The sequence below is a fragment of the Nipponia nippon genome, unplaced genomic scaffold, assembly GCF_047370975.1.
Source record: "Nipponia nippon isolate SJK-2023a ecotype South Korea unplaced genomic scaffold, ASM4737097v1 scaffold_6, whole genome shotgun sequence".
NCBI lineage: Eukaryota > Metazoa > Chordata > Aves > Pelecaniformes > Threskiornithidae > Nipponia > Nipponia nippon.
The window spans coordinates 15,118,530-15,142,714 of NW_028262380.1; the positions used below are offsets into that span (position 1 = coordinate 15,118,530).

At 41.2% G+C, this 24,185-nt stretch overlaps 1 protein-coding gene across 2 annotated transcripts in view; it reads right to left on the bottom strand.

Annotated features, from left to right (window-relative positions):
* The window catches only part of SLC2A9 (solute carrier family 2 member 9), a 138,241-nt gene that overhangs the window by 74,384 nt on the left and 39,672 nt on the right, over nucleotides 1–24,185 (bottom strand). For both annotated transcript variants that reach the window (XM_009471115.2, XM_087736551.1), the window contains 2 exons: nucleotides 18,905–19,029; nucleotides 17,388–17,533 (listed from right to left, as the gene is read on the bottom strand). In XM_009471115.2, coding sequence (XP_009469390.1) covers nucleotides 17,388–17,533; nucleotides 18,905–19,029 — 271 coding nt within the window. The remainder of the gene's footprint in view (nucleotides 1–17,387; nucleotides 17,534–18,904; nucleotides 19,030–24,185) is intronic.

Below are 24,185 nucleotides of genomic sequence, written 5' to 3' on the forward strand. Positions count from 1 at the left end.
CCAGCTTTGATCTATTTACAAAAGACAGTTAAATACTAGAGTGAGTTTGACAACCACAGACTCATTCAACGGTTGATATAATAAAGTGCAAACCTGCAGAAATACAAAGTGGGGGGAAAAAAAAGGAAATGGATAAAGCACGACATGGATGTCATGCCAGACAGAGCCTCCTCTTTGGGAAGTCTGCTGCCTCTGACATTGCTAGGAAACTTCCTAGCCTGGTATGGCCCTTGGACTATTACCCATTACTGCTTTTCCATGTGGGTGGCAATGAAGCCACAATGCATAGTCCAAAGGCGATCAAAAGAGACTTCAGGGCCTTGGGATGGTTGGTAGGGGAATAAGAAGTACACGTTAGTTTTTTCCTCTCTCCTTCCAGTTGCGGGCAGTGACACTGGAAGAACCAGACGGGCCCAGTCTATTAATACATGGCTCCATGGCTGGTGTCACCACCACAGTTTTGTGTTTTTTGATAATGGTATGGCCTACATGGCACTAGGTTTGCTGGCATCAGATGGGATTCACCTGTCTCAAAGGGGGAAGAGGGTCTTTGCTCACGAGCTAGCGGGGCTCATTGACAGAGCTTTAAACTAGACTTGAAGGGGGAGGGGGATAATATCAGGCTTGCCTGTGACAAGCTGTGGGATGACACACCAAGGTTAGAGGGACGGGGTGCTAGCAAGGGCCCTCAGCCTGTTCCTCTGAGATGTACTGGCTACACTGCAGCACACCTCAAGTCTCAAGATGAGCCAGGGACTCCTGAGGTAACAGGAGCCAACAGGGAAACATCAGTGAAATACCTCAAAGCGGTGTTCCTCTAAGAAGGTGACACGGCTGGCTGACAGCCCAGCTGAAGTGCCTCTACACCAATGCACGCAGCACAGGCAACAAACAGGAGGAGCTGGAAACCACCGTGCTGCTAGAAAGCTATGACCTAGTTGCCATTACTGAAACTTGGTGGAACAAAGCCCATGACTGGAGTGCAGCTATCCATGGCTACAGGAGGCGTCGTGCTTGCAGGCTCTCATCCTGCTGGGGGACTTCAACCACCCCGACATCTGCTAGAAAAGTAGCACGGTGAGCCATAGGCAGTCCAAGAGACTCCTGGAATGCATTGAGGATCATTTCTTAAGCCAGGTAATAGACAGCCCTACCAGAGGGGATGCAATACTGGACCTGTTGCTCACCAACACAGGTGAGCTGATTGGTGACATCAAGATTGGAGGCAGCTTGGGCTGCACTGATCATGCACTGGTGGAATTCACAGTCCTGAGGGATATGGGTCAGCTGAAGAGTAAAGTCAGGACCCTGAATTTTAGGAAAGCAAACTTCCAACTCTTCAAGGAGTTAGTCAATAGGACCCCCTGGGAAACTAACTGCCTTCAGGGACAAGGGAGCAGAACAGAGCTGGCAGATCTTTAAGGATGCTTTCCATAGAGTGCAAGAGCTCTCCATCCCAGGTGTAAGAAATCAGGAAAGGAAGGCAAGAGACTGACATGGATGAGCCAAGACCTGCAGGTCAAACTAAAGGGCAAGAAGGAAATGCACAGGCAGTGGAAGCAGGGACAAGTATCCTGGGAAGAGTATAGGGACACTGCCTGGTTGTGTAGGGATGGGGTCAGGAAGGCCAAGGCAGAGCTGGAGCTGAACTTGACAAGGGATGCAAAGAATAAGAAGGGCTTCTACAGGTATGTCAGCCAGAAAAGGAAGGTCAGGAAAAGCGTACCCCCGCTGATGAGCAAGACTGGCAAACTGGTAAAAACAGAGGAGGAGGAGGAGAAGGAGGAGGAAGCGCTCAACAACTTCTTTGCCTCCGTCTTCACTGGCAACCCCTCTTCCCACACCTCTCAAGTGGACAGACTGCAACACAGGGACTGGGGGATCAAAGTCCCTCCGGCTGTAAGAGAAGATCAGGTTCGTGACCACCTCAGGAACCTGAACATATAGAAGTCTATGGGACCTGATGAGATGTATCCCAGAGTCCTGATGTAGTTGCCAAGCCATGATATTTGAAAAGTCATGGCAGTGAGGTGAAGTCCCTGGTGACTGGAAAAAGGGAAACATTGCAGCCATTTTTAAAAAGGGTAGAAAGGAGGACCCTGGGAACTACCGACCTGCCAGCCTCACCTCTGTGCCTGGGAAGAGCATGGAACAGATCCTCCTAGAAGCTATGCTAAGGCACATGGAGGACAGGGAAGTAATTCGAGACAGCCAGCATGGCTTTACCAACAGCAGTGCTGCCTGACCAACCTAATGGCCTTCCATAATGGTGTGACTACATCAGTGGACAAGGGAACAGCTACGGATGTCGTCTGTCTGGACTTCTGTAAGGCCTTTGACACAATCCCCCCACAACACCCTTCTTTCTAAATTGCAGAGACATGGATTTGATGGGGGGACTGTTCAGTGGATGAGGAATTGGTTGGATGGTTGCATCCAGAGGGTGGTGGTCAACAGCTCAAGGTCCAGATGGAGATGAGTGACAAGTGGTGTCCCTCAGGGGCCTGTACTGGGACCAGTACTGTTTAATATCTTCATCAATGACATAGTGGGACCGAGCACACCCTCAGCAAGTCTGCAGATGACACCAAGCTGAGTGGTGCAGTTGACACACCTGAGGGACGGGATGCCATCCAAAGGGACCTGGACAAGCTCAAGAAGCAGGCCCATGTGAACTTCATGAGGCTCACCAAGGCCAAGTGCAGGGTCCTTCACCTGGGTTGGGGCAACCCCCAGTATCGGTACAGGCTGGGGGATGAAGGGATTGAGAGCAGCCCTGCTGAGAAGGACTTGGGGGTACTGATAGATGAAAAGCTGGACATGAGCCAGCAATGTGCGCTCGCAGCCCAGAAGGCCAAGCGTATTCTGGGATGCATCAAAAGAAGCGTGGCCAGCAGGTCGAGGAAGGTGATTCTGCCCCTCTACTCTGCTCTGGTGAGACCCCACCTGGAGCCCTGCGTCCAGCTCTGGGGCTCTCAGTACAAGGACAGGGACCTGTTGGAGTGGGTCCAGAGGAGGCCACAAAAACGATCAGAGGGATGGAACACCTCTGCTATGAGGAAAGGCTGAAAGAGCTGGGGTTGTTCAGCCTGGAGAAAAGGCAGCTCTGGGGAGACCTTATTGCAGCCTTTCAGTACTTAAAGGGGGCTTATAAGAAAGATGGGGACAAACTTTTTAGCAGGGCCTGCTGCGACAGGACAAGGGGTAATGGTTTTAAACTGAAAGAGGGTGAATTCAGACTAGATATAAGGAACAAATTTTTTACTATGAGGGTGGTGAAACACTAGAACAGGTTGCTCAGAATGCAGTAAAGCAATTGTTACTATGTCAGAGATTCATCAGCTAAAGTGCAGAAAACGGAACTTACTGTGACAATTAAAAGGTGAAAAAGAAGCTGGCATGGGGAAATTGTTAATGGGCACTGCTGACAGCTGGTCCTTATTAAGTTCAATGAGCCATTTAAGCATTGGTTACATTTAATATTTTCCCTAATTAGGAAGATTTTGATAAAATTTGAAGACACTTTCAACACAGAAAAGGCTAAGAATATGCACATATACATAAAAATTTTAAAAGGAAGAACTGAACCTTTGACAAGGTCATACAACAGAGGTGGGAAGAAGTGCTGTACTGCCCTGCACATGGGCACTCATTTTTGGAAAGATCTAGTGAGGCCAGTTAAGTATTCCAGTACAACATGTATGACAGGATAAAAAAGACTGAGTAAGGAAATACATGACTGCCACAGGCTCTACTCTTTCTCTCTCACTGAATAATTTTATTTACTTATTTTAAAAGCATAATCTGGACATGCATCCTACTTCTCATTCCCAACTAAGTATCAACCACTACACCACAGTCAGGATCCTTGTTTACTCTCTGCCCCGAGTTTGGTTTTTTGCGCTGTGGAGACCCCCATGTCCAGCTGAGCATCCCTGACCCCAACTGCCCCAGAGCATGCTTCCCACATCCCTGTCTGCCGTCCATTCTATAGCCACAGGAAAATTACTGCACCCTAAAGGCAAGCCCCAGACACCTCCTCCTAGGCAGCAGCCTGCACATGGGGTAGCACAGGGCACTGCCCAGAGGACTCCATCCCTGCTTTGCATCCCAGCGTACCAGGCACGCCACCTCATGGAGCTATCGAGGGCTCATTTAGCTTTACTGCTTGAAACTGGCAGGAGATCCTATCAAATAAGTATTCACTCTCTCTTTTCCTCCTTCAGTGCACAGGATGAACTGTGATGTCTCGGTGAGCAGGTCTATGTACCAGTCACTATTCCAAACTCCTTTAAATATTAATTCTGGAATTAATTCCTTGGGGGTGTGGGGTTATGACAGGTTTACTACAGCACTGAACGCTTTACAAACAGCAATGATTTTTTTGCATAATACCTTTCTCACGTAAAATGACATATTTTACTCATTTTTTTTATATTTACTTATTATATTATATTTACTTATTTTATTTTATTCAAAAGCCTCTTGCATCCAATGCAAGATACTCAAAATGTCCAGGAACTGGTGATTTGGCAGTTTCTTTTTCACATTCCTATAAGAAGCAGGAACACATTTAAAACTTTAGTTTAGTGAGATATAATCACACATGCACAGACAAAAAAAATTACATCTGGTGTAATTTCTAGATGCCCTGAAGCATCTTGCCTTGCCTCCAGGGATCTTGTGTGTCACATCTGCCAGTCCCACAGGGAAATCTAAGGTACCCTAGGGCATCAAAATGATATTATATGATTATGTTCAAGTAATTGAATCTTATCCTCTTTAATATAGAGTCGGCACGAAAACTTATATCATACCAGAAATAGTTTGCCACACAAAAAAAATCACATCCCTGCTCAGAACAGACTGAGTTGACTAACTCGCGTGTGTAAAGCTGAGAAGCCTGCATAAGTCCAGCATTTCTCTGTTAATCCATTATTGCGCCACATAAAACACTCCTAAAGGTAAAGGACAACCTCACTGGCCTGGGGCTAAGGACTGAAAAAGCATTGAGATGGAACTAATTTCTTAGCATTAGAATTGTCTTTTGTTCCTTGAGTCAAGGGTATGGCACAGAGGTGATGATCATGAGGCAGCTGAGAAAGGAGTACATCTTCTGTACCTCCCGCTTCAGACCAGCTACTGACATAACATGCAGGACAACTACCTTCCTCTTACCTTCCTCGTGCCACTCCGAACACCACTTTAGAACCTCCTCTGGCTGCAGAGGAGGGCACTAACCTCCCTGTCTAACAGTTGCATCCCTGATGGATAGTTTTCTCTGTGCATGACCATTCCTGTAGCCCACTTGCATCAAAATATGTTTTAATAACAGAGTTACAAATTGCTTACCTTCTCATTTAAAACAGAGGCAACTCAGATAGATTGCGTATTTCACCTCTGTTCTGCACCCACATGGATATTTATTTTTCTATGTTACTACTACAGAAATAGCTCTGACAACAAGTATACTGAAGTCTCAGTGTCTTCCCGGGTATTAAAAAGTACAGACAGTTACCAGACTTAAGGCTGTACAATCCTAAGCTAAAATTCACAGAAGTCAGCCAGAAGTTCTTGTTACTGAGTAAACCACCTTTGGATCAGGACCTAAAACAGCCTTGAAAGTGGTTGGTGTCCACATCCCATGACCTTCTGTTCATTAAATAGCATGTTAGATCATGTTGTACATATTGAGAGGGAGAATTAAAGTGTCTGTTACAAGTTCCCAAGATGCTTTTTGGTCCAACTTTTTACTGGAGTAACAGCTAGCTTTTTACTGAACACTCAAATGGCAGAATTTGTCTTCACTGGTTATTAATTTCTGAGAAAAGCAAAAATTTCTGAGGAAAGCAATGGGGAATGGCGAGCTTTCAAAGGGGATTATTATCAGCTGCCAGCATATACACTTAGGCTTCTTTAGAAAGAATTATTAGAGGCACATTGGAGCTATGCAAAATTTCAAACTTCCTTTCAGCAATGCACGTAGACTCAAGTTAACTTCAATACATAATGTAATATAAAATAGTAAATTAAAATAATAGTAAATTAATATAATTGAAGAGGATAAGAGTAGCTTGAACATAAGTATGTAGTATCGTTTTGACGCTCTAGGTTACCTTAATGTCCCTGTGGGACTGGCAGATGCAACACACACAGCTCCAGAGACCTGCATCCTCCTGGGGCTGCAGCAGGTGGCAAAGCAAAATGCTTCAGGGCATCTAGAAATTACATTAGATGCAAATCTTTTTTTGTGTGATTATATTTTGCCAAACTAAAGTTATAAGGGCTAGACTAAGGTATACCAAAGTCAATGAAAAGAAAAAACCAAACCAAAGCACATTTGTTGTTTTTAAAACAACTGAAACAGCTGAATATTTAATCTTGACACTTTTTTAATGGCAACATCTGTTTTAGATTTAAAAAAATCTCATTTTATTTTGCCATTTACTTTACATTAAAAAAAAATCCTTCATAATACTAATCATGAATATATCTCCTGATTTTTCTTTTTGCCAATGGTTTCAAAAGCAAACTAAGAAACACAAGTCTAGAAAATACACCCTACTCCTCCATATGATGACTGCATGCTACCCTATGATGCTTGACCAATTTACCACAGCATTAATATCCAATTTGTAAAGGACAAATTTACATATTAGGAAATGAATTTGCAATAATGGGTGATTTTACAAAGGCCAATGGAAATTAAAATTGAAATGTTAATCATCCAGAACCTTCCAAAAGGTTTAAATGGTGGTTATCTCCCCAGCGTGTGAAGCACACTGGGAAGGAAGTCACAGGGCAAATTATTTTAGATTTATTGCTCAATAACAGATTTGTAAATATTATCAGATACTCAAGCACTAAGGAGACAGGCAAATCTTCATCTGAAAGGTTTACTTGCTCCGAAGCAGAGTCCAACCAACACAGGGTAAGATGAGGTTTGTAGACAGATACTGGCTGTTACTAGGTCACCTACAATAAGTGAAAAAGTCAACCTTTTTTAAGTCTGACAATGAAGCAAAAAGTCAAACCTTATATATGCAAACAATATAAACAATTGATCTAAGTTTAGTTACATGTATTAACTGTGTTTCAGTAGATCAAGAGAAAGCAGTATGACAAATTATAAGCAACTGCTCTCAACTTCCATGGTATTTTGAAGTCTTTACTTCAGACCTGTTGAAGGACTTCTTTCCATGAAAGTTTGTCTACTGCTTTTCCAACTGCCCTAATTAAACAGAGTACCACTACACCAAAACCTTGTTTTCTCAAGGTGGGCACTGTTTCAACTGTCTATGAGACAGTAGTCCTCACTGATGACAAACTGTCATCTAAACATCAGATGCTCTGCCATTAAGTCTGTTGTTCAGCATAAGTCTAAAAATAAATAAATATTCATCTCCATAGTTCTCTTTCTTCTATAACCACACTTCCGCTTCTACATTCAGACAAATCCTCTCCTGCAGGATGCTCCCCTTGACAAATGCAAAACTGCAACATTTGAATATTACATATGGCCAATCAGCCATGTGTTGTTTGTAAAACTTCAGGAATTGAAGTCTCACAGCACAGCTTTAATGGACTGAAACTCATTTGCAAATACAAAGACTCACAGCTGTTTTCCCATGCATTACTTAATGAGTTCTGTACAGAAAAGGGATGAATAAATACCTTCGTGTCTGTCTGGGCAAACCAATAAAATGTCGATTTATAATCTCCAGTAAATACATAATCTCAGCTGGTCCACAGTAGATACAAACAAAATACCTCATTTAATGTCTCCATTACAAATATATCAACACCCACCACATCCCACCAACAGGGCTATGTGACAGAGCAGACCTTCTCTTCCCATGGGTGCTACTGAACTATGAATATGCAACAACCCAGAGGGTCCTGGCAGCGTTTCCGTACCCTTGTCGGCACCACCAAGGCCGTGCATCTCTATCCTGGTGGCTGCACAGCAGCTTCCCTCTGCTGCGCCAACTATTGGGTGAGGTGACCTCCAAGTCCCTGATCAGCAACTCACAGCTTGTAATTAAGTGCAAGTGCCTCGATAAATGACACAGAAATTGCTTCAGCAATAAGAAAGTCTGTGCCTTATGTGTTACTGTGAAGAGGTGAAGGAAACTTCCCATCGCAAGGAACCCAGTGCATACTTTAAAAAGGATTGCCATCTTCAAAATCACTACCTAAAGCAATTAATTGGTATGTCTGGTACCAGTTTGGAGGAAGTGCAGGCAGATTTCCATCCCGATACACATCATCAATCCAGGCTCAGAAAGACATACAAACACCTACTGAAATCGGTGATTATCTGAATAAATGCCGAAAGGCTTTCTTGTTCTGGGTTTCTGTGGTTTTTCTTTTTGCTGTTGGTGGTGGTGATGGGGTTTTTTAAAAGATTGTATTTAGAAGTTCCTTTCTTTGTAAGGGTGTTTTTATGAGCTATTCTAAGCAGATACCATTATGGATTTGAGCAGCCATTTACAAGCACCAATGTATCTCCTGTATCCTTAGCAGAAGTTTTAAAATACTCTTCTGGGAAGGCTCTAGCCTTTAAGTCAGAGTTTTTTATTTTACTACAAGAATATAAAGAAGGTTTGCTTCTGTGCTTTTAAGAAACACTGTACAAGCTCAGCAGTCCAGAGGAATGTCCAGGACCAGGGTAACTTGGAGTCACCTTCTGCCAGTCTGTCTCAATGGCAGCATGTTTACAGGAGTACTTGAAACCACCTCCTCAAACTCTTGCTCCAAACTTAGGCAACTCCTGATCAAAAAAAACCCAACAACTGGGGACCAGAACTGATGAGCCAAATTCCTAGTTTATTTTTCCCATGTCCTACACTAATTTTTGCTCTTAAGATCTTACTAAGAACTAGAAAATTTATATACTATGATAGGCTCCACAAAGCAGCATGTTTCTAAGGATACGAACCGTCCCACTGAAATTGACAGGACTACTCGCATATTTGGGCATGTGGTTTAATTCAAGTCTTTGAGCTCAGATTTAAAAGCCTTAGGAAATCATGCTTCAGAAGTTCAAGATGAATACACTGAGGTCTTTGCATTTGTAAATTGTTATATACAATTCTGTGTACAGTTAGTACTTCACAGAATCACAGAATGGCTGAGGTTGGAAAGGACCTCTGGAAGTTATCTGGCCCAACCCCTCTGCTCAAGCAGGGTCACCTAGAGCCAAGTGCCCAGGACCATGTCCAAATGGCTTTTGAGTATCCCCAAGGATGGAGACTTCACCACCTCTCTGGGCAACTTGTGCCAGTGCTTGGTCATCCTCACAGTGAAACAGTGTTTCCTGATGTTCAGAGGGAACCTCCTGCATCTCAGTTTGTGTCTATTGCCTCTGGTCCTGTCAGTGGGCACCAATGAAAAGAGCCTGGCTCCATCTTCTTTGCACCCTCCCTTCAGCTATTTGTATACAACAATAAGATACCCCTGAGCTGAGCCTTCTCCAGACTGAACAGCCCCAGTTCTCTCAGCCTTTCCTCAGTGCTCCAGTCCCTTCACCATCTTAGCAGTCCCTCTCTGGACTCTCTCCAGTGTGTCCATGACTCCCTTGTACTGGACACAGCACTCCACATGGGGCCTCACCACTGCTGAGTAGGTGGGAAGGAGTACCTCCCTGCTGGCAATACTCCTCCTAATGCAGCCCAGGATCCTTTTCTTTGCCACAAGAGCACACTGCTGGCTCGTGTTCAATTTGGTGTCTGCCAAGACCCCAGGTCCTTTTCTGTCAAGCTGCTTTCCAGCTGGGTGGCCTCCAGTATATACTGGTGCATAGGGTTGTTCCTCCCCAGGTGCAGGACTTTGCACTTCCCCTTGTTGAACTTCATGAAGTTCTCGTCTGCTCATTTTTCCAGCCTGTCGAGGTCCCTCTGGATGGCAGCACGACTCTCTGGCATATCAGCTACCTCTCCTGGTTTGGTGTCCTCTGCAAACTTGCTGAGGGTGCATTCTGCACCATCATCCAGGTCATTAAGGTAGATACTGAGCAGGATTGGACCCAGTATCGACCCCTGGGATATACCACTAGATACTTGCCTCCAACTAGAGTTTGTTTCACTTTGTTATATTTCTAGAATATAACTAGACAGAATTAAGATGTTATGTTTTTCTATTCTACACAGCCAGGTGTTTGAAATCACAAATAGGACACTGGGAATTACAGTGACTCTGGAAAATGCTAAACTAGGGCATCCTTTTGTTCTACTCTAATGAAAGCTACAAACACCTTTTTATATTCTGTAACATCATGCATCCCTGAGGCATAAGCTGCTTTCATTTCCAAGATGCTTCACACAGCGGCAAGAGTTTACCTGCGTAAGTTCTCCTCTGTCTCTTATTGCCGCAAGAGCTCTCGGTTCTATATTCTGAAATAAATTCTCACTCATATCTTGAAAGATAAATATCTTTAACTATAGTCACTATCATGGCTTAAGGGGAAGATAAATGTATAGAACAAAAGAGCTCACAGAAAAATACGAGGGAACTGGTTGATTCATACTTTGTGTTATCATGCTAATGTCTAAGATTCATTTCAAGAGCATCTCCAACAGACCATTTTGTCATTGGTGTCCACCTGCAGACTGCAGGTTCCCAGAGCAATTCTGAATTGCTTTCTTTTCTAATCTATAATTTACTTACAGTTTTTAAGGAATCCTTGAATATGAGTCAAGAGTCTTAGGAAGAAGGATCAGTTAAAAAAAAAGAAAAACCAAGGAAAAAAACACACTAAAAATGAAGCTTTGACAAGTAAAATCAAAGCTTAGTTTTCAGAACAGCTTTCAACTGCACAGGCTGTACAACTACCTATTCCATCACTGTCTGTTTTAGTGCAAGTGAAGGAGTACTTTTTTAAAGTAAAGCAAAATAAAAAATTCCTATATAAACTTTCCTAAATACACAACTATCTACCCCTTCAAATATTTCATTTTTAAGAGGTCTTGTAAAGAAAATTAGTTTGACACGGCATCTACAGAGGTTCTTAGTTTGATTTTAAAACAAGAAAAAAAAAAATCACAACTATTCTTTGGCAAGGTCCACTTGGATAAAGAACTAACTTGCAGGGACTCATCACAGAGATCTTTCCTTACTAGACATATAGTACAGTGTTTATGACGTTCATTAGTCCTTTCCCAAGTTTAGCTCATTTTGCTGTAGAAATTGATATTTATATCAACAACAGAATTTCTTTGCTAAAATAATCAGTTGTGGGAGGAGGGGACAGTTTGGCCAGTATCACCATGTGTCACAGACTTATTTTCAGCTAACTCCTTTTTTAAAAACAGATAATCCCTAGCCAAATATGCATTAAAGCTGCTCAAATTCCTCAAAAAAGTGGAATGTAAAACTCTAATTCATGTTGTTTCAATGACAAAGACAACATCCAATTAATAAAGTTTGTAACCATAACCACCTGCACAGCAGTTTTGCAACATGGCAAATTCCAAATGTGTTTAAGAAAAGATAGAGGAAAATCTAGACAAACACAGCGTGTCATTTGAAGACAAATTCTGACTCTTCTCCAGTGTACTTTGTTTGGCATTGCTCTAAGTGTTTACCCTTTCTCCTCAAGAAGCCATTTCCCATCTCTGATCATTGCTGCTCCCTCCTGGACCTTATATTGCTGGGTTACACTCTTTTTAAAGCAGGATGACCGAAACTACCTGCAACACTCAAGAGATGGACACATAAGGAATTTTACAGTTTTTCTGTTTGCTCTACATTTTTTTTTTCTGGAAACACCTACAGTAGCAAGCGGGATTATTCAGAAAGCGTTGCCCTAAGTCTTAGGATGCTAGCAAAGCAAGGTTTTTAGGACGACATACTATCCACTATGAAACAGTGCAATAGAGTTAGACAAGCTTGTGGGGCCATGACCTAGAAACACTTGAGGTGTATAAAATAGGGTTCCCAAAGCAAACAAAATCTATTTTTCCATTGGCCTACCTATGGCAAACAGCTGCTCTGGTCAGAGAAGCAGACGGAGCCAGGCAGCCACTGGGGGCCACTCCGGGGGAAACAACTACAGCTCGACAAAGCCATACAAGCCAAAGGAAAGGGGTCTCAAAGCAGAAGTCTGAGGAAAAGATGGCAACAGGCAACGATTCCAGTTTTATCTGTCCTGAATACATACACACACTGTGAAACATTTTTCCCCCCTTTCTCCTATCTGTGCACAGATTAGAGATACTAAGGCTCAACGTATAAAAAAAATTATGAATATATTAACTACAGCAAATGTATTCATAAACTAAATCCTCTATCATTTAAGGAAAGATTAAAGCCCACCTTCATTAAACAAGCTGAAGCAACAGAATAGAAAGCCTGGTGGTCTACAACATTTAAAAGATGTTACCATCCTAAGGAAAACCTTTGGAGCAGGACAGTACATGCAGGAGGAACTAGATGAGTTAGTTACAGAGAGATACCTGAGGATACACGGAATATGCCAGCATCAGGCCAGACAATATTCCCCCAAAACGGTAAGTGTAAATTTGAACTTTCAAAACTGAAGTTGACAACGCACTAGCCTTTGCTTTGCAGGGAGCAATCTGTCAGAAAAATGGGTTGGGTGATTAAACTGCTGAGTCACAGAAACAGAGAGTGGAAACACCTGAAGGGCAGCGTTTGAAGAAGTGACAGGTCTGAAACAGTTCCTCCTTATCTTAATATCTGTTTTTTCCTTCAGCCAGATATATGGAAAGCTGCACATGCTATACAACCAAAAATGCCCCAAAGTAAATAATCTTGTAGCCAGTAGCAATAATTCATTGCCCACATTACAGCAGATAACATGACTGCACTCCTGTGGGCCAGCACCATGTTGTTATCTACAGTTGCTATGGCTTCCTGAAGAATTAAGGGCTCTGGCTAACAGAAGACTAAAACAAGCTGCTAGCTCATGAAAATGAGCACACTTCTCAGCAGTCAGGGTGGTGGAGAGAAGCGGGTCATCAGCATGTAAAGCGGTTGTGCTCTGTAGTCTGATCACCAGCCAGCTTTACCATCGTGTAATTTCCCAGACCTCAACGGAGACATAGTAGATGTGGTTTCCCACAGGTTATGACCTACAAGAATCAGAACCTTGAATAAAAAGCATTGCTGGGATTTGTTGGATGGGAGGGAATTAAGACAGTGGAAAGAAAATAAGAGTATCAAACCACAGCAGCAGAGGACCAGTGTCATGACTACAGCTTTTCTCCTTTGGAATAATCACTCTTGGTAAGCGTTGCTCACTAAAAGAACACCTTTCTCAGACTTAATGCTCTAAAATTAGTACCCCTGGAGACAAATAGAATAAAAGCCTCTATATTCAGAATCCAAAAGAATGCCTGTCTTTAAGTATTACCATCATTATTAGATTTTTTTGCATCTGCTCTTTTATACTATAATTTAAAAATTGGATGTAGTAGTGTTTGGCAAGTTCATGTCAATATGGTATGACAGAAAAAAAAGTAAATGCACTTCTAGAATATTTCAGCCAAAATATTTCCAGGAGAATCAGGAAATAAGGGAGTATTTCACATAATTCTATTTTTAAAAGTACCATTTCATCTGGGTTATCTGTATAATCTTGTTCTCTTGGGTTCAAATTTAAAACCAGAATTGGTACAGAGAAAGGCACCTAGGATGAGAAGGGGATTAAAGAGGAGATGAAGTCTAACCTGAAATGCAAAGATCACAAGTGATGGGGGGAAGAGAAAGGAAACACACTTTGGCGGGGGGGAGCACAGAGAGAGAAAGATATAAAGGGATAAATAACAGTTGAACAAAAGAATAATGAGAATAAGCTGACAGAATTGACCTGAAAAGGTATCAGAAGGAAATGAGAAGATCCTCAAACATTAGCTCTTCCAGTAGAAAGGGAAGGGGGCCTGGGAAGGCTGAAGGAATAGGAAATAGCCAACCAGCCTTAAGACAGTAACACAGCCAAAGCTGACCATTGCCCCCCAGCACCGAACCTGGGGCTGCCGACATGCCTCCTGCTTCACCTGGGCTGCTCTTGATAAATAAAAGATTGCTAAAAAATCACTTTGGAGCTGCTTAACCTACTTGACACAAAAAGCAGTAAGGACTTTCTGAATTGCCTCAAGTAGTAAGTGCTTTGGAGCTATTTTTATCACACTTTCACATTTAAAGGAACACTGTTTCATTCGATAACAGAGGAAGTTATCAATTAGGTTGTTAATAAAAGGTTGTAAGGCTATGTCCTACAGCCTCCATAAACACTTTCCTTTTCTGTGGAAAGACTTCTACAAAACCACTGAAGGCAACAACCTCATTAATCCAAATAAATGCATCAAGCTCCAATTTAAAAGTTAAATTTTCTGCTCAAGCTACTTCAGCTGGGAGTCTGTTCCAAACATCACTCTGCTGAATTTCAGCATGGAATTACTCACAGAACATTTAGAAAAAGTTATTCTTGTAGCAATACTGTCCTTGAGATTAAGCCACTCTATTCCTTCTGTAGTTCTTCTTTCTTGTGTTAACATGGCGCCCTCAGTTCCTCTCCCTTCTCTCTATTTACTTGGCCACACAAGCAATGTTGTGTCATCTCCTCTTACAAGACAGGACCTTGGCCATGCTTGCAGCCCTCCCCATGTCCACTCCTGTTCCAAACAGTCTCTTCCAGCAAGATGCCCAACTAGGTCTTTGTCCCTCCTTTCTTCAAAACCATCACTGGTTAGATACTATGGTTAATAGCCTCTTAGATACTTGCGCAAGTAACAAATAATAGATACACGAAAGAGCTCAGGAGAAAATTGTTATGAAACCATGACAGAAGACAAGTATTTGTAACTAGTATTATTTACAACTGATTCTAAAAGAAACAAGCAACCAACCACAGAGCAACAAAAAACACTCCTGAGAGGTTTTAAGCCATGATCAATAAAAAGCTGGACGTTGTTAGACAGACTTAACAAAGGTGGTTTTCTACACGCTGGTGCAAACAGCTGTGCAGAACAGTGATCACTGGTGACAAGCTCCTACTGGTTGCAGCTGTCCTGTCTACTTTCTTTAAACAATTCATGAATTTTACCAAGGTAGAATTATACCACAGAATGGCGTATTACAGCCTTGGCCTAAGTATAACGCAATGACCTCAGGCTTCTGAGGAAAACAAGAGTCTGCTTTACAGTTACAGCTGAAATCATTAATAAGAGACCATGAATATGTAGCTGTCTCCAAAACACAGTGGCTGTGAATTTGGAAACTGGCCTCACTTCAAATGCAACAAAGATTTCTCCAACAGAAGAAAAGGGAGGAAAAAAAATAATATGGGAACGATTTGATAAGAAGCTTTTACATCATTAGCGAACAGAAGTCATGATGTAAATCCATGAGATGCTGAGAACTAGAAAATAGCCTGCAAACGCCTTGAACCTACTTTTGAACTTGATCGCACAAAGTGACAGAAATTTGAGCAAGGTGTTTGCCAGGGAAGGGAGAGGGGAAAGCGTTGCAAGGACTAAAGAACTCAGAAGGACACCATGTTTGCTGCCTCCCAGCTTCAGCAGAAGTGAACTCATCACACGTACCCTCTGCAGCAATGTCCTCTGGCAATGACTGCTGTTCCTGCTGCAAACCTCCCACTGACTTTCAGTGGGAACCACATGAAGCTAGGGAAGAAAATCCTGGCTTGACTGAAACCAACAGAAATTTTGATAAAGCCTTCAAAGAAGGACAAGACGGCACTAGGGAATCATATTTCAAACTGCTTGAGGTTTCCCCTCAGTGCTAGATTTTGTTTATATATTAAAAGGAAAATACACCCACATACCCAACCAGAAAATTCAAGCTGACTCCGATAATTTTGCTGGAAATATGCTAATTCACACCAGCCAAAACTTTGCTTCTTTTACATGATGATATTGCCCATCTTGAAAATTAGTTCTACAGATAAAGTGTATTTCTTCTTACATAAATTAATGGCTATTTTTAATGGTGTAATATTAATTAACTGCATACTAAAGCAGGTTGTAGAAGCAGAAACACAACCTCCATAATTTGGCAGTGACAACGATTAGGAGGGAGGGAAGGGGAAAAGAGAAATAAAAAGAGCAAGAGTGAGCTGAAACCCAGGAATAAGTATTTCCTATTCAAAATATCTCAAAGACCTAACAGGGCAATAAGATTTTGCATGACACCTCACTTTTAAAAGTGCATGCATATTTGGAAAAAAAAAAAAAAAAACAACCACAACAACCCAAAAAAACCCTACTACGTAAGGGCTGACATAGATTCTAAGCAGTCGAATCAGCCTCCTGACATTTAATATACTCATTTGTAACAGAATAGCTTTCAAAGCAACACAAGGGACGTCTGCAGAAGCCACACAATGAAGGTCAGTGAAAGCCATTTTAAGCTTTTTCCTAAAATCTGTTGCTTTGGTGTGTGGGGGAGTAATCTATCCTTCAATAAAGGGTAAATTGAATCAAACCATTGCCTTCAGGAGAGCTCAAGAGGATAAGTGAGCCCAAGGATAAAGGGACAAAAATAGGAGAGCCGGTCAGACAAAAAAAAACCAAACAAGTGTCAGGGAGGATGGTATCATGTATTTACAAAGAAGTTGAATTTGGATGGACACAGGAGGACAAGCTCTCCTCACTTTTCAGCTGTTTACTACTTTTGCTGGCTGTCAGAAGGGATTCTTAGTCCAGGTTTCATTGCAAGAGGATTGCTGCAGACGTTTTCTCCACACCGTCCTGAAGATTCATCTCCAGATGAAAAGTATTTCCAAGTGCCAGCCTGAATGAACCTCGACTTCATTTATTCAGAGTAATGACGACATCCAGTGGCCACCAAGTTAATTTCAGCTTACGACAGCAAGATAACCTCTTGTATCAGAACAGATAATATCTTTCCATAAAGGTATATATTAACTCTGCTCTTCCACCTGCTAGTCTAAATGCAGGAGTGCATTACAAGGCGCACCATAATCATTGAGCAAGAGTCTTCCTATTCAGGTCCTCATACAAACTCTAACCAAGCCTTTTTCAGTTCCATCTCATATTGAAAAATTATAAATGACAAATGCAAAAACACTTAAGCACTTCCATGGTACTCAAAGAAAGTGGAAACCAGCAAAAATAAATGTACATCAAGAAAGGGGGGTTGGGTGGGAAAACCTGCATATGCACACACACAAGCTGCTCATGCTGTTAAAACTGCTCGACACATCTACCAAACTCAATCACACGTACATGCTTTTAAAAGACATGAAAGAAACCACTTTTCAAAGTGCTTCAAAACAAATGTTTCTGTTTTCCACTTTTGTAAGGAACTCAGTCAACATATGAAAATATAGCACTTTAACCATGCTTGTGTTCTTTCACAGAAAACATCTGTTAAACACTTACTTGCCCAAATATTTCTGGCAGCCCCAAAACTTGACCGGTGAAAACACCAATACAGATGAAAATCGCTGTGACTTGACCCAATGAACCACGGATTTCTTTAGGAGATATTTCACTTAAATACATGGGAAGGGCACTCAGAGAAATGCCTACGAAGGAAGGAAAAAACCATATATTAAGTCAAATCGCCTTTTCATTATGCCAGGTATGAAACAAACGTCTATTGAAAGGACTCTGACTGCTAATCTGCCCACAAGAGTGGCATGAAAACATGCAAAGAACAGAATTGTCTCTATCCACAGATAATACAAATTATCTTCTCCGCATGTCTAATTACTCTTGCACCATTTCATAACCATGGGATTGATTCTCTGTTACAGATCTCAGTGATGTGCGTAGGCTGCTATTTGATGAGAAGCACCAAAGGTTACTCAGAGATGAGAATCACCAGGAGAACAGATTTTATGTTTTAAATTTGTTCATTCCAAAGCAAGCAAAATCACATTAGCACTGGTGCAGGTAAGGAAAAAAAACCCCAAAGCGTCAGGCAGAAAGAGCAGACACTGTCAGATGAAATATTTTTACTGTAAAGGGTTTTAGCAGATGTTCCTCTCAATACAGGCTTACAGCTGCAATGAACTCTTAATAGCAGGCATAAAATAAGGGCGAGAATGCTGCTCAAAGCCAGGAGAAAACAGATGCGTGACCCTGGTTAGTACAATGACAATATTTACAAAGCTCCAGCAGTTCAGTCGTTTGGTGGTAACCTGAGACAAAAATCAGCAGTCAGCACCAAAATTACCCATGGACTTCACACTGCAAGTGGCGGACACATCCACTGTCAAACTGTAGTTTGTGCTTACTAACAACATAGACAAAGCTTGCCAGGAAGAGGGCTTAGCGATGCAAAGGTCAAAGTATGTTCCATTGTTTAGAGTCAGTAATTACACTGACAGGGTAAAACTATCTTAATTAATCAAGTCTGTCTCCACGTTAGGTAAATATTTCTCACCATCTACCGATCTGTGAAGTCGCTGAGAACCTCACTGCTAGCTGCAAGATCACTCTGGTGCAGCAGTGCCTCCATGATTTGCTTTTAAACCAGGAAGACCATGTCGTTAGGGGTGAATGATGACGTACCAAACCTTCTACTTAATCCTACTGTATTAGCATGGGATCCAACAACTCCTAAACACAAAGCAGCAAGCAGCTTTAATAAATACACTGCATCTTCCTAGCCAAAGGATTTTCACGGTATGAAGACAGATACACTCTACTAGGGCTGGAGGAGGAAAGTGCGGGGAACAACCAGGGTGGACAGCAGTGGCTAGCATCCATTCCAGTGTCTTCTCCAAACATCAGATCCTCTGACCCTTATTCTGCTGGTTTGCCCCAGTGAAATCGGTGTGGCTAGTCCCTGAAATACCTCCTTAATGTAAAGAAAGATCTAACTGGGGGAGAGAAGAAAGACTGTGCACAGCGCCAGCATTTTGGATATGTACAGTGTGATAAAAGCTTACCTGCATCAACACCCATTATAATGCGTCCCAGTATGAGCATCTCAAATGACCCCACCAACAAGGAGAGGGACATCAACAGCGCAGCTGCCACTGCAAACACATTATTGAGGAGCAACGTACATTTCCTAAAAGGAAAGGACATTTTATGTAGATACCAGCATCATGACAGTTAAATCTAGTCATATTCAAAGCACTCTATGCTGTTATTCTTAAATATCCATAAATAAAACCAAAAAGTGCCTAACAAACACTGCCTCTTACATGTTGCATAGAGTTCCAAAATACAACACTCTACCCAAATGGATACAGTTCCAAATCTATGCCACAGCTTTAAAATAAAACATATCATAGTTAACTAAAGAGCGGTACTTCAGAGGCACGACAATTAGCCATCCTATGTGTCCTAAGAACCCAAGTGCCATGCCCGAGACTCTGTATATGAATATAAACAAGGGTACTCTGGGTAAATGTATGTATGTAGGAGCCAGAGAATATACTTCAAAAAGCAATAAGCTGATATAACTACAGGCATTTTTAAGCTACATATAGTTTTTGCCTTTTTGAGAACTTCCCAACACTAACATATTTATGTTGTTCTAATTCATCCCTAAACTCACGATATTAAAAACATACATTGAGGAAACTTACTACTCGTAGAGTTAGAAAAAACACTTGGGCTCACAGGAGTGATAAAAATCACTCTCTTTCCAAAAATTCTTGAAATTAACCAAAATATTGATTTACATCTTTTTTCCCCCAATTTTTAAATTATTTCATTCTATAGCAGTCAAATAAAATGTGAAAAAATATTTCTTTCAAAGAAAAAAAATGTTTTTTATGGAATATTATTACTTTATTGAAAAAATACAAAGAAAATAATGAAAATCTATTTTTAAAATTTCAAAACATCTCAATTTCTCATTCACACTATACCAACAGCTGTACTTCTTACAGTTTTCATCTTACAGAACTTTCTGCTCAAGTTTGAGGGACTCATTAATTCAACAGTGACTTGTAAGTCTCATAACTTCTGCAGAAGGAAACACTTTACAAAAGAAATGCTATGTAGGATTTCACGGACCTTTGACAGTCAGATTCAAACACTGACATGCAAGGTCTCATTTCCTGAACACATGGAAGAAGAGTGGTTAAAGATATAAGATCAATAGCTCTGCTGCAATGATTGTCTATTGAAAGACGAAGTTGAAAACCCACCCAGAACTCAGAGAATCACTGCTACCTTATACACATCTCTCCACAAATATGGATTTAAGTGGGTTTTTGCTAAATTACAGCCCGCAGGTGAATGGCTGGAGAAGCCATTATCATCAGGTTCAGCCTTGCAAGCGACTGAGAAGTTTCTTATGATTCCCAGGCAGAGTCACAGCCAGGGCTGGGATATCTGCTGGAGATGTGGTGGCCTCTCTACAGCACATCACAAGATAGCTGCTTTGCAGTGCTTATAATTTAACACAAGACAAAACACCATAATTCTCACAATTATGTGGCAAGAGAATGATGATACCCTATGTTTTCCATCTGTGAGTCACCTCACTTAATTGTACGCGGTAAAGCAACTGACCTTTGTCTTTACCAGTCACATAATTAAGCACAGTCTTGTTTTGGCGTTAAGAGGTGCAACTCAATACTGAAGCCTCCAATCCCACTCACAACAACATATGAAGGAAACAACTGATTTGAAAACAAATTTACCTGGAGATAAACATCACTGATGATGTCAATTATGAGGATTCTATTAACTTTGACAGTAAATGGCACAGGCTGACTCCAACCCCCTGCACCACCTGTTCCCTCTACTGAAGGGTGGTACCAAGGAGGGAGGAGAGGAGCCTGGAGTGATGTTCAGCCTGGGAAAGTGGGAGGAAAGGTGTTTTAACGTTTGTCTTGTTTCTTAATACCTGATCAGTAATTAAATATTTATGCTAATTTGCAATAAATTAAGTTAAATTCCTCAAGTTGAGCCTGTTTTGCCCATGACAGTAATTGGTAAGTGTTTTCCCCTTCTTTAGTTTGAACCATGAGCGTTCTCGCTCCTGTTCCTCTTATTTCTCCCCAGTCCTTCTGTCCCACTTAGGGGATGGGGAGTGACAAGCAGCTGGGTGGGTGCTTGGCTGCCAGCTGGGGCCAAGCCACCACAAACATAAACAGTGGGAACAACTTCTCATCATAGCTCCTAAGAAAAAAATACAGCAAAACCCTCCAAACTCCCCATGCTGTCTGAGTTCACTTCCAGTCAGGTCATATTACATTCAAAATTGCTACAATCATAAAAAAAACCTATGCTTTCCTGGTCACATAGGCCAAAACTGTCTTAGCAACAAGGCATAGGAAAAAAAAAAACACAACAAATCAAAAAACCCCAACAAACCACTGCTTGTACAGCTCTAATATAAGTGATATAAAGATACCACACTTAATAAAACACCGCAGCAGTGACTTTCCCTTGGGAAAGTCCAACCAATCTTGTCAGATAACAGTGCTCACCACACTCACAAAGTATAAGTGTACAAACTTCAACACTAAGCCACCATAAGAAAAGACGTACACTGATGTGTTGGTCAGCCTAATCATTTCTCTCACATCCCAAATCACAAAGTGATCAAGCAATTGTGCAAATGGTACATGAAACCTATTGAAGTATCAATATCATACCTAGCTCTCACATCGCACATTTCATTTTTCAGTCTTGCTGAAGGTTATAGAGCACATCAATATCGCTATTTCTATAACTGCGTAAACAGAGGAAGAGACAGCAAAGTGGACTCAGCCTAAAGCTAACATGCAAAACAGTGCCAGACCTGGGAAAGGGAACCTGGACTCAAGTTCCAGTCCAGAGCCCCACACAGTTCTGCTGCAGCTATTGCGCTACAAATATCAGACTAGCATTTATGTAGATACGAAGATTTTTTGTTCCTTCCATTCAAATAATTCAGAATTTTCTCCAGCCAAAAGAAATAAAGCATGCATGCATTTCAAAAGGAAGATGCTTTCAAAAACTTCTGATTGAGCACAGAGCATTTGTCACAAGCAGCTACATCCTAAGCCAAACAGCAAATTTTGCAATTTAGTTCCAAAACTGCTTCACTCTAAGACTGACTATCTGTACTGCGGCAGGAATGTAACTTCCAATCCTGTACTCAATCTGAAGTAGTCCTAAGAGAAGAGCCATTTGCTCAGTAGAAATCAGTTTCTATAAGCATTCCAGCCAAGACAGACAGTTCACCCATCAGCTAGACACAGAGCTAAGCTTTAAAGATTTTTTTTCTGCCTTTTTCTTTTTTAGGTATTTTGGATTTTGAAAACACTTGAGAATCTCCTCCTCAGAGCTGTCCTTGCCTTTTTGCAAAACCACATAAGATTAATCTCTTGAGATTTCAAGGTTGTCATTTGCTCTCCTGATATTGGATAGTTCCAGAAGACAGAACAGAATCCTAGTGACTACGTGCCCTCCATGGCTGCAATAACTTTAATTAGGGATTTGAATTAATAATCCTTCTGTCTACAACTCACACCTAGGAAAATGACAGAATTAAAGTTTCATCAAAAATGTATTGTTGTCTCAAAACTCAGTAACAAGAAAGACTCTAGAAGCTCCACTTGGGAGCAAATATGATACCTTATACAAAAAGTATAGTAAGAAAACTAGGTGTTCATGTAACAAGCTGTGTGTTCTTTAAACTAGGTGTTTAAATAAAAGGCAGTAACAGATTGAATATTGGATCACCATTTCAACTATAGTAGATGACCTCAGAATAATGAAGTGGTATCTATTACTAAGATAATCCAGATAAATTCCCTTAATCACTTCATACTCAAAATGGTTCACTGTGCTAGAGGGAAGGCCTGGTCCCTCTCCTGCAAATGTGGCCTAAGCAACCCACTGAGTATATCACTCTGGGTGTTCAGGATACGCAACCGCAGCTGCTCTTTGGTAGAAAAAGAGAATTTAAATTATGAAGTGTCAAAGCCACATTTGAACGTGGGACTTATGCTTATGTGGATGAAGGCTCTCTTTGAAAAAATTACTTTACATCTCTCAAAGTAAGTAGGGCCTAGCAATCTGGTAATTTGGAAATTATGTTATTAACCTCACAGCAATATGATTCAAGAGTGCTCTTTTTGAAATCATACATTATTTCTGACTAATGCTTTTGATCCCCTTTAGTTCATTATTCTGTGTCAGTGTAAATGGAGCTCCGCTTCACCATACATACAACCTTCCAACCTACACTTGAACAATTTAGCAGCGAAGTATTGTATTCCGTCAACATTTCATAATGTGCTCCTCAATTACTGTACCGATAAGTCAGTCTGGTTTCCTAGACCAGACAAACACACTGCAGTGTGAACAGCAAACTCAAGAACCACATTTTGACAAGCAGCATCCAGTGTCCCTGAGAGATGCAATCCCTTCCCATCTCTAATCAAGTACTTGTACACCGTATCTATGAGAGCGCTGTTTTCACGGTTTAACAGGCATAAACATGATAAACAGGGGGAGAGTCTGCAAGCTTTGAAGCTCTGCCCTGGAAATACGATCTGCTCCCATCAAAGTGGTATTGATATGACTGAGATCAGCCACCACTTTAACAGACCTGCATACAAAGCTGTTCTATTCTTCGCCAAAAATTCAAGCCTTCTATGAACCCATTTTTTGCTTCACTTTTTAGTAAAGTAAAGAAGACTCAGTGACAGTTCTGGGAATTAATCAGTCTGAGTCAGGCACAGTTTCATATATTTAAGAAGTGTGTAAAAGCCAAATTGATGATTGGGCAGAAGACGTTGCAAACCTAAAAAAAAAAATAATGTGACTATGAAAATATTTAAGAATTGAAAATCAAATGGTGAGGTGAAAGGACAGAATAAATTAATGAAGAATTGATAATAGACTTACTGTAAGCATGAAATGGAAGAACCCGAAAACATACTCTTTAAGGTGAAAAATGGGATGTGGAAGAGCTGGGAGAACGACAAACAGGCCTACGAGAGTACAACCTAAAGTAATGGCAATAGTCAAAATGTAGAACAGAAAAGTAAGAACAGTGGAGGTGGATGCTTATATTAAGCCTCCATGATGACCTTCTCCAGTGATTTAACTGAGTAAAAATTATCAGATGATATAGAATTTACAATTAAGGAAAAGCCAAATGAGCAGTTAAGATGAATACTATAATGGCTTTTTTTTTTTTTTCATGCCCCTCTAAATACAGGTAAACTACAAATTACTTTTAAAATTCTCTTTGGAAGACTGTATGAAACA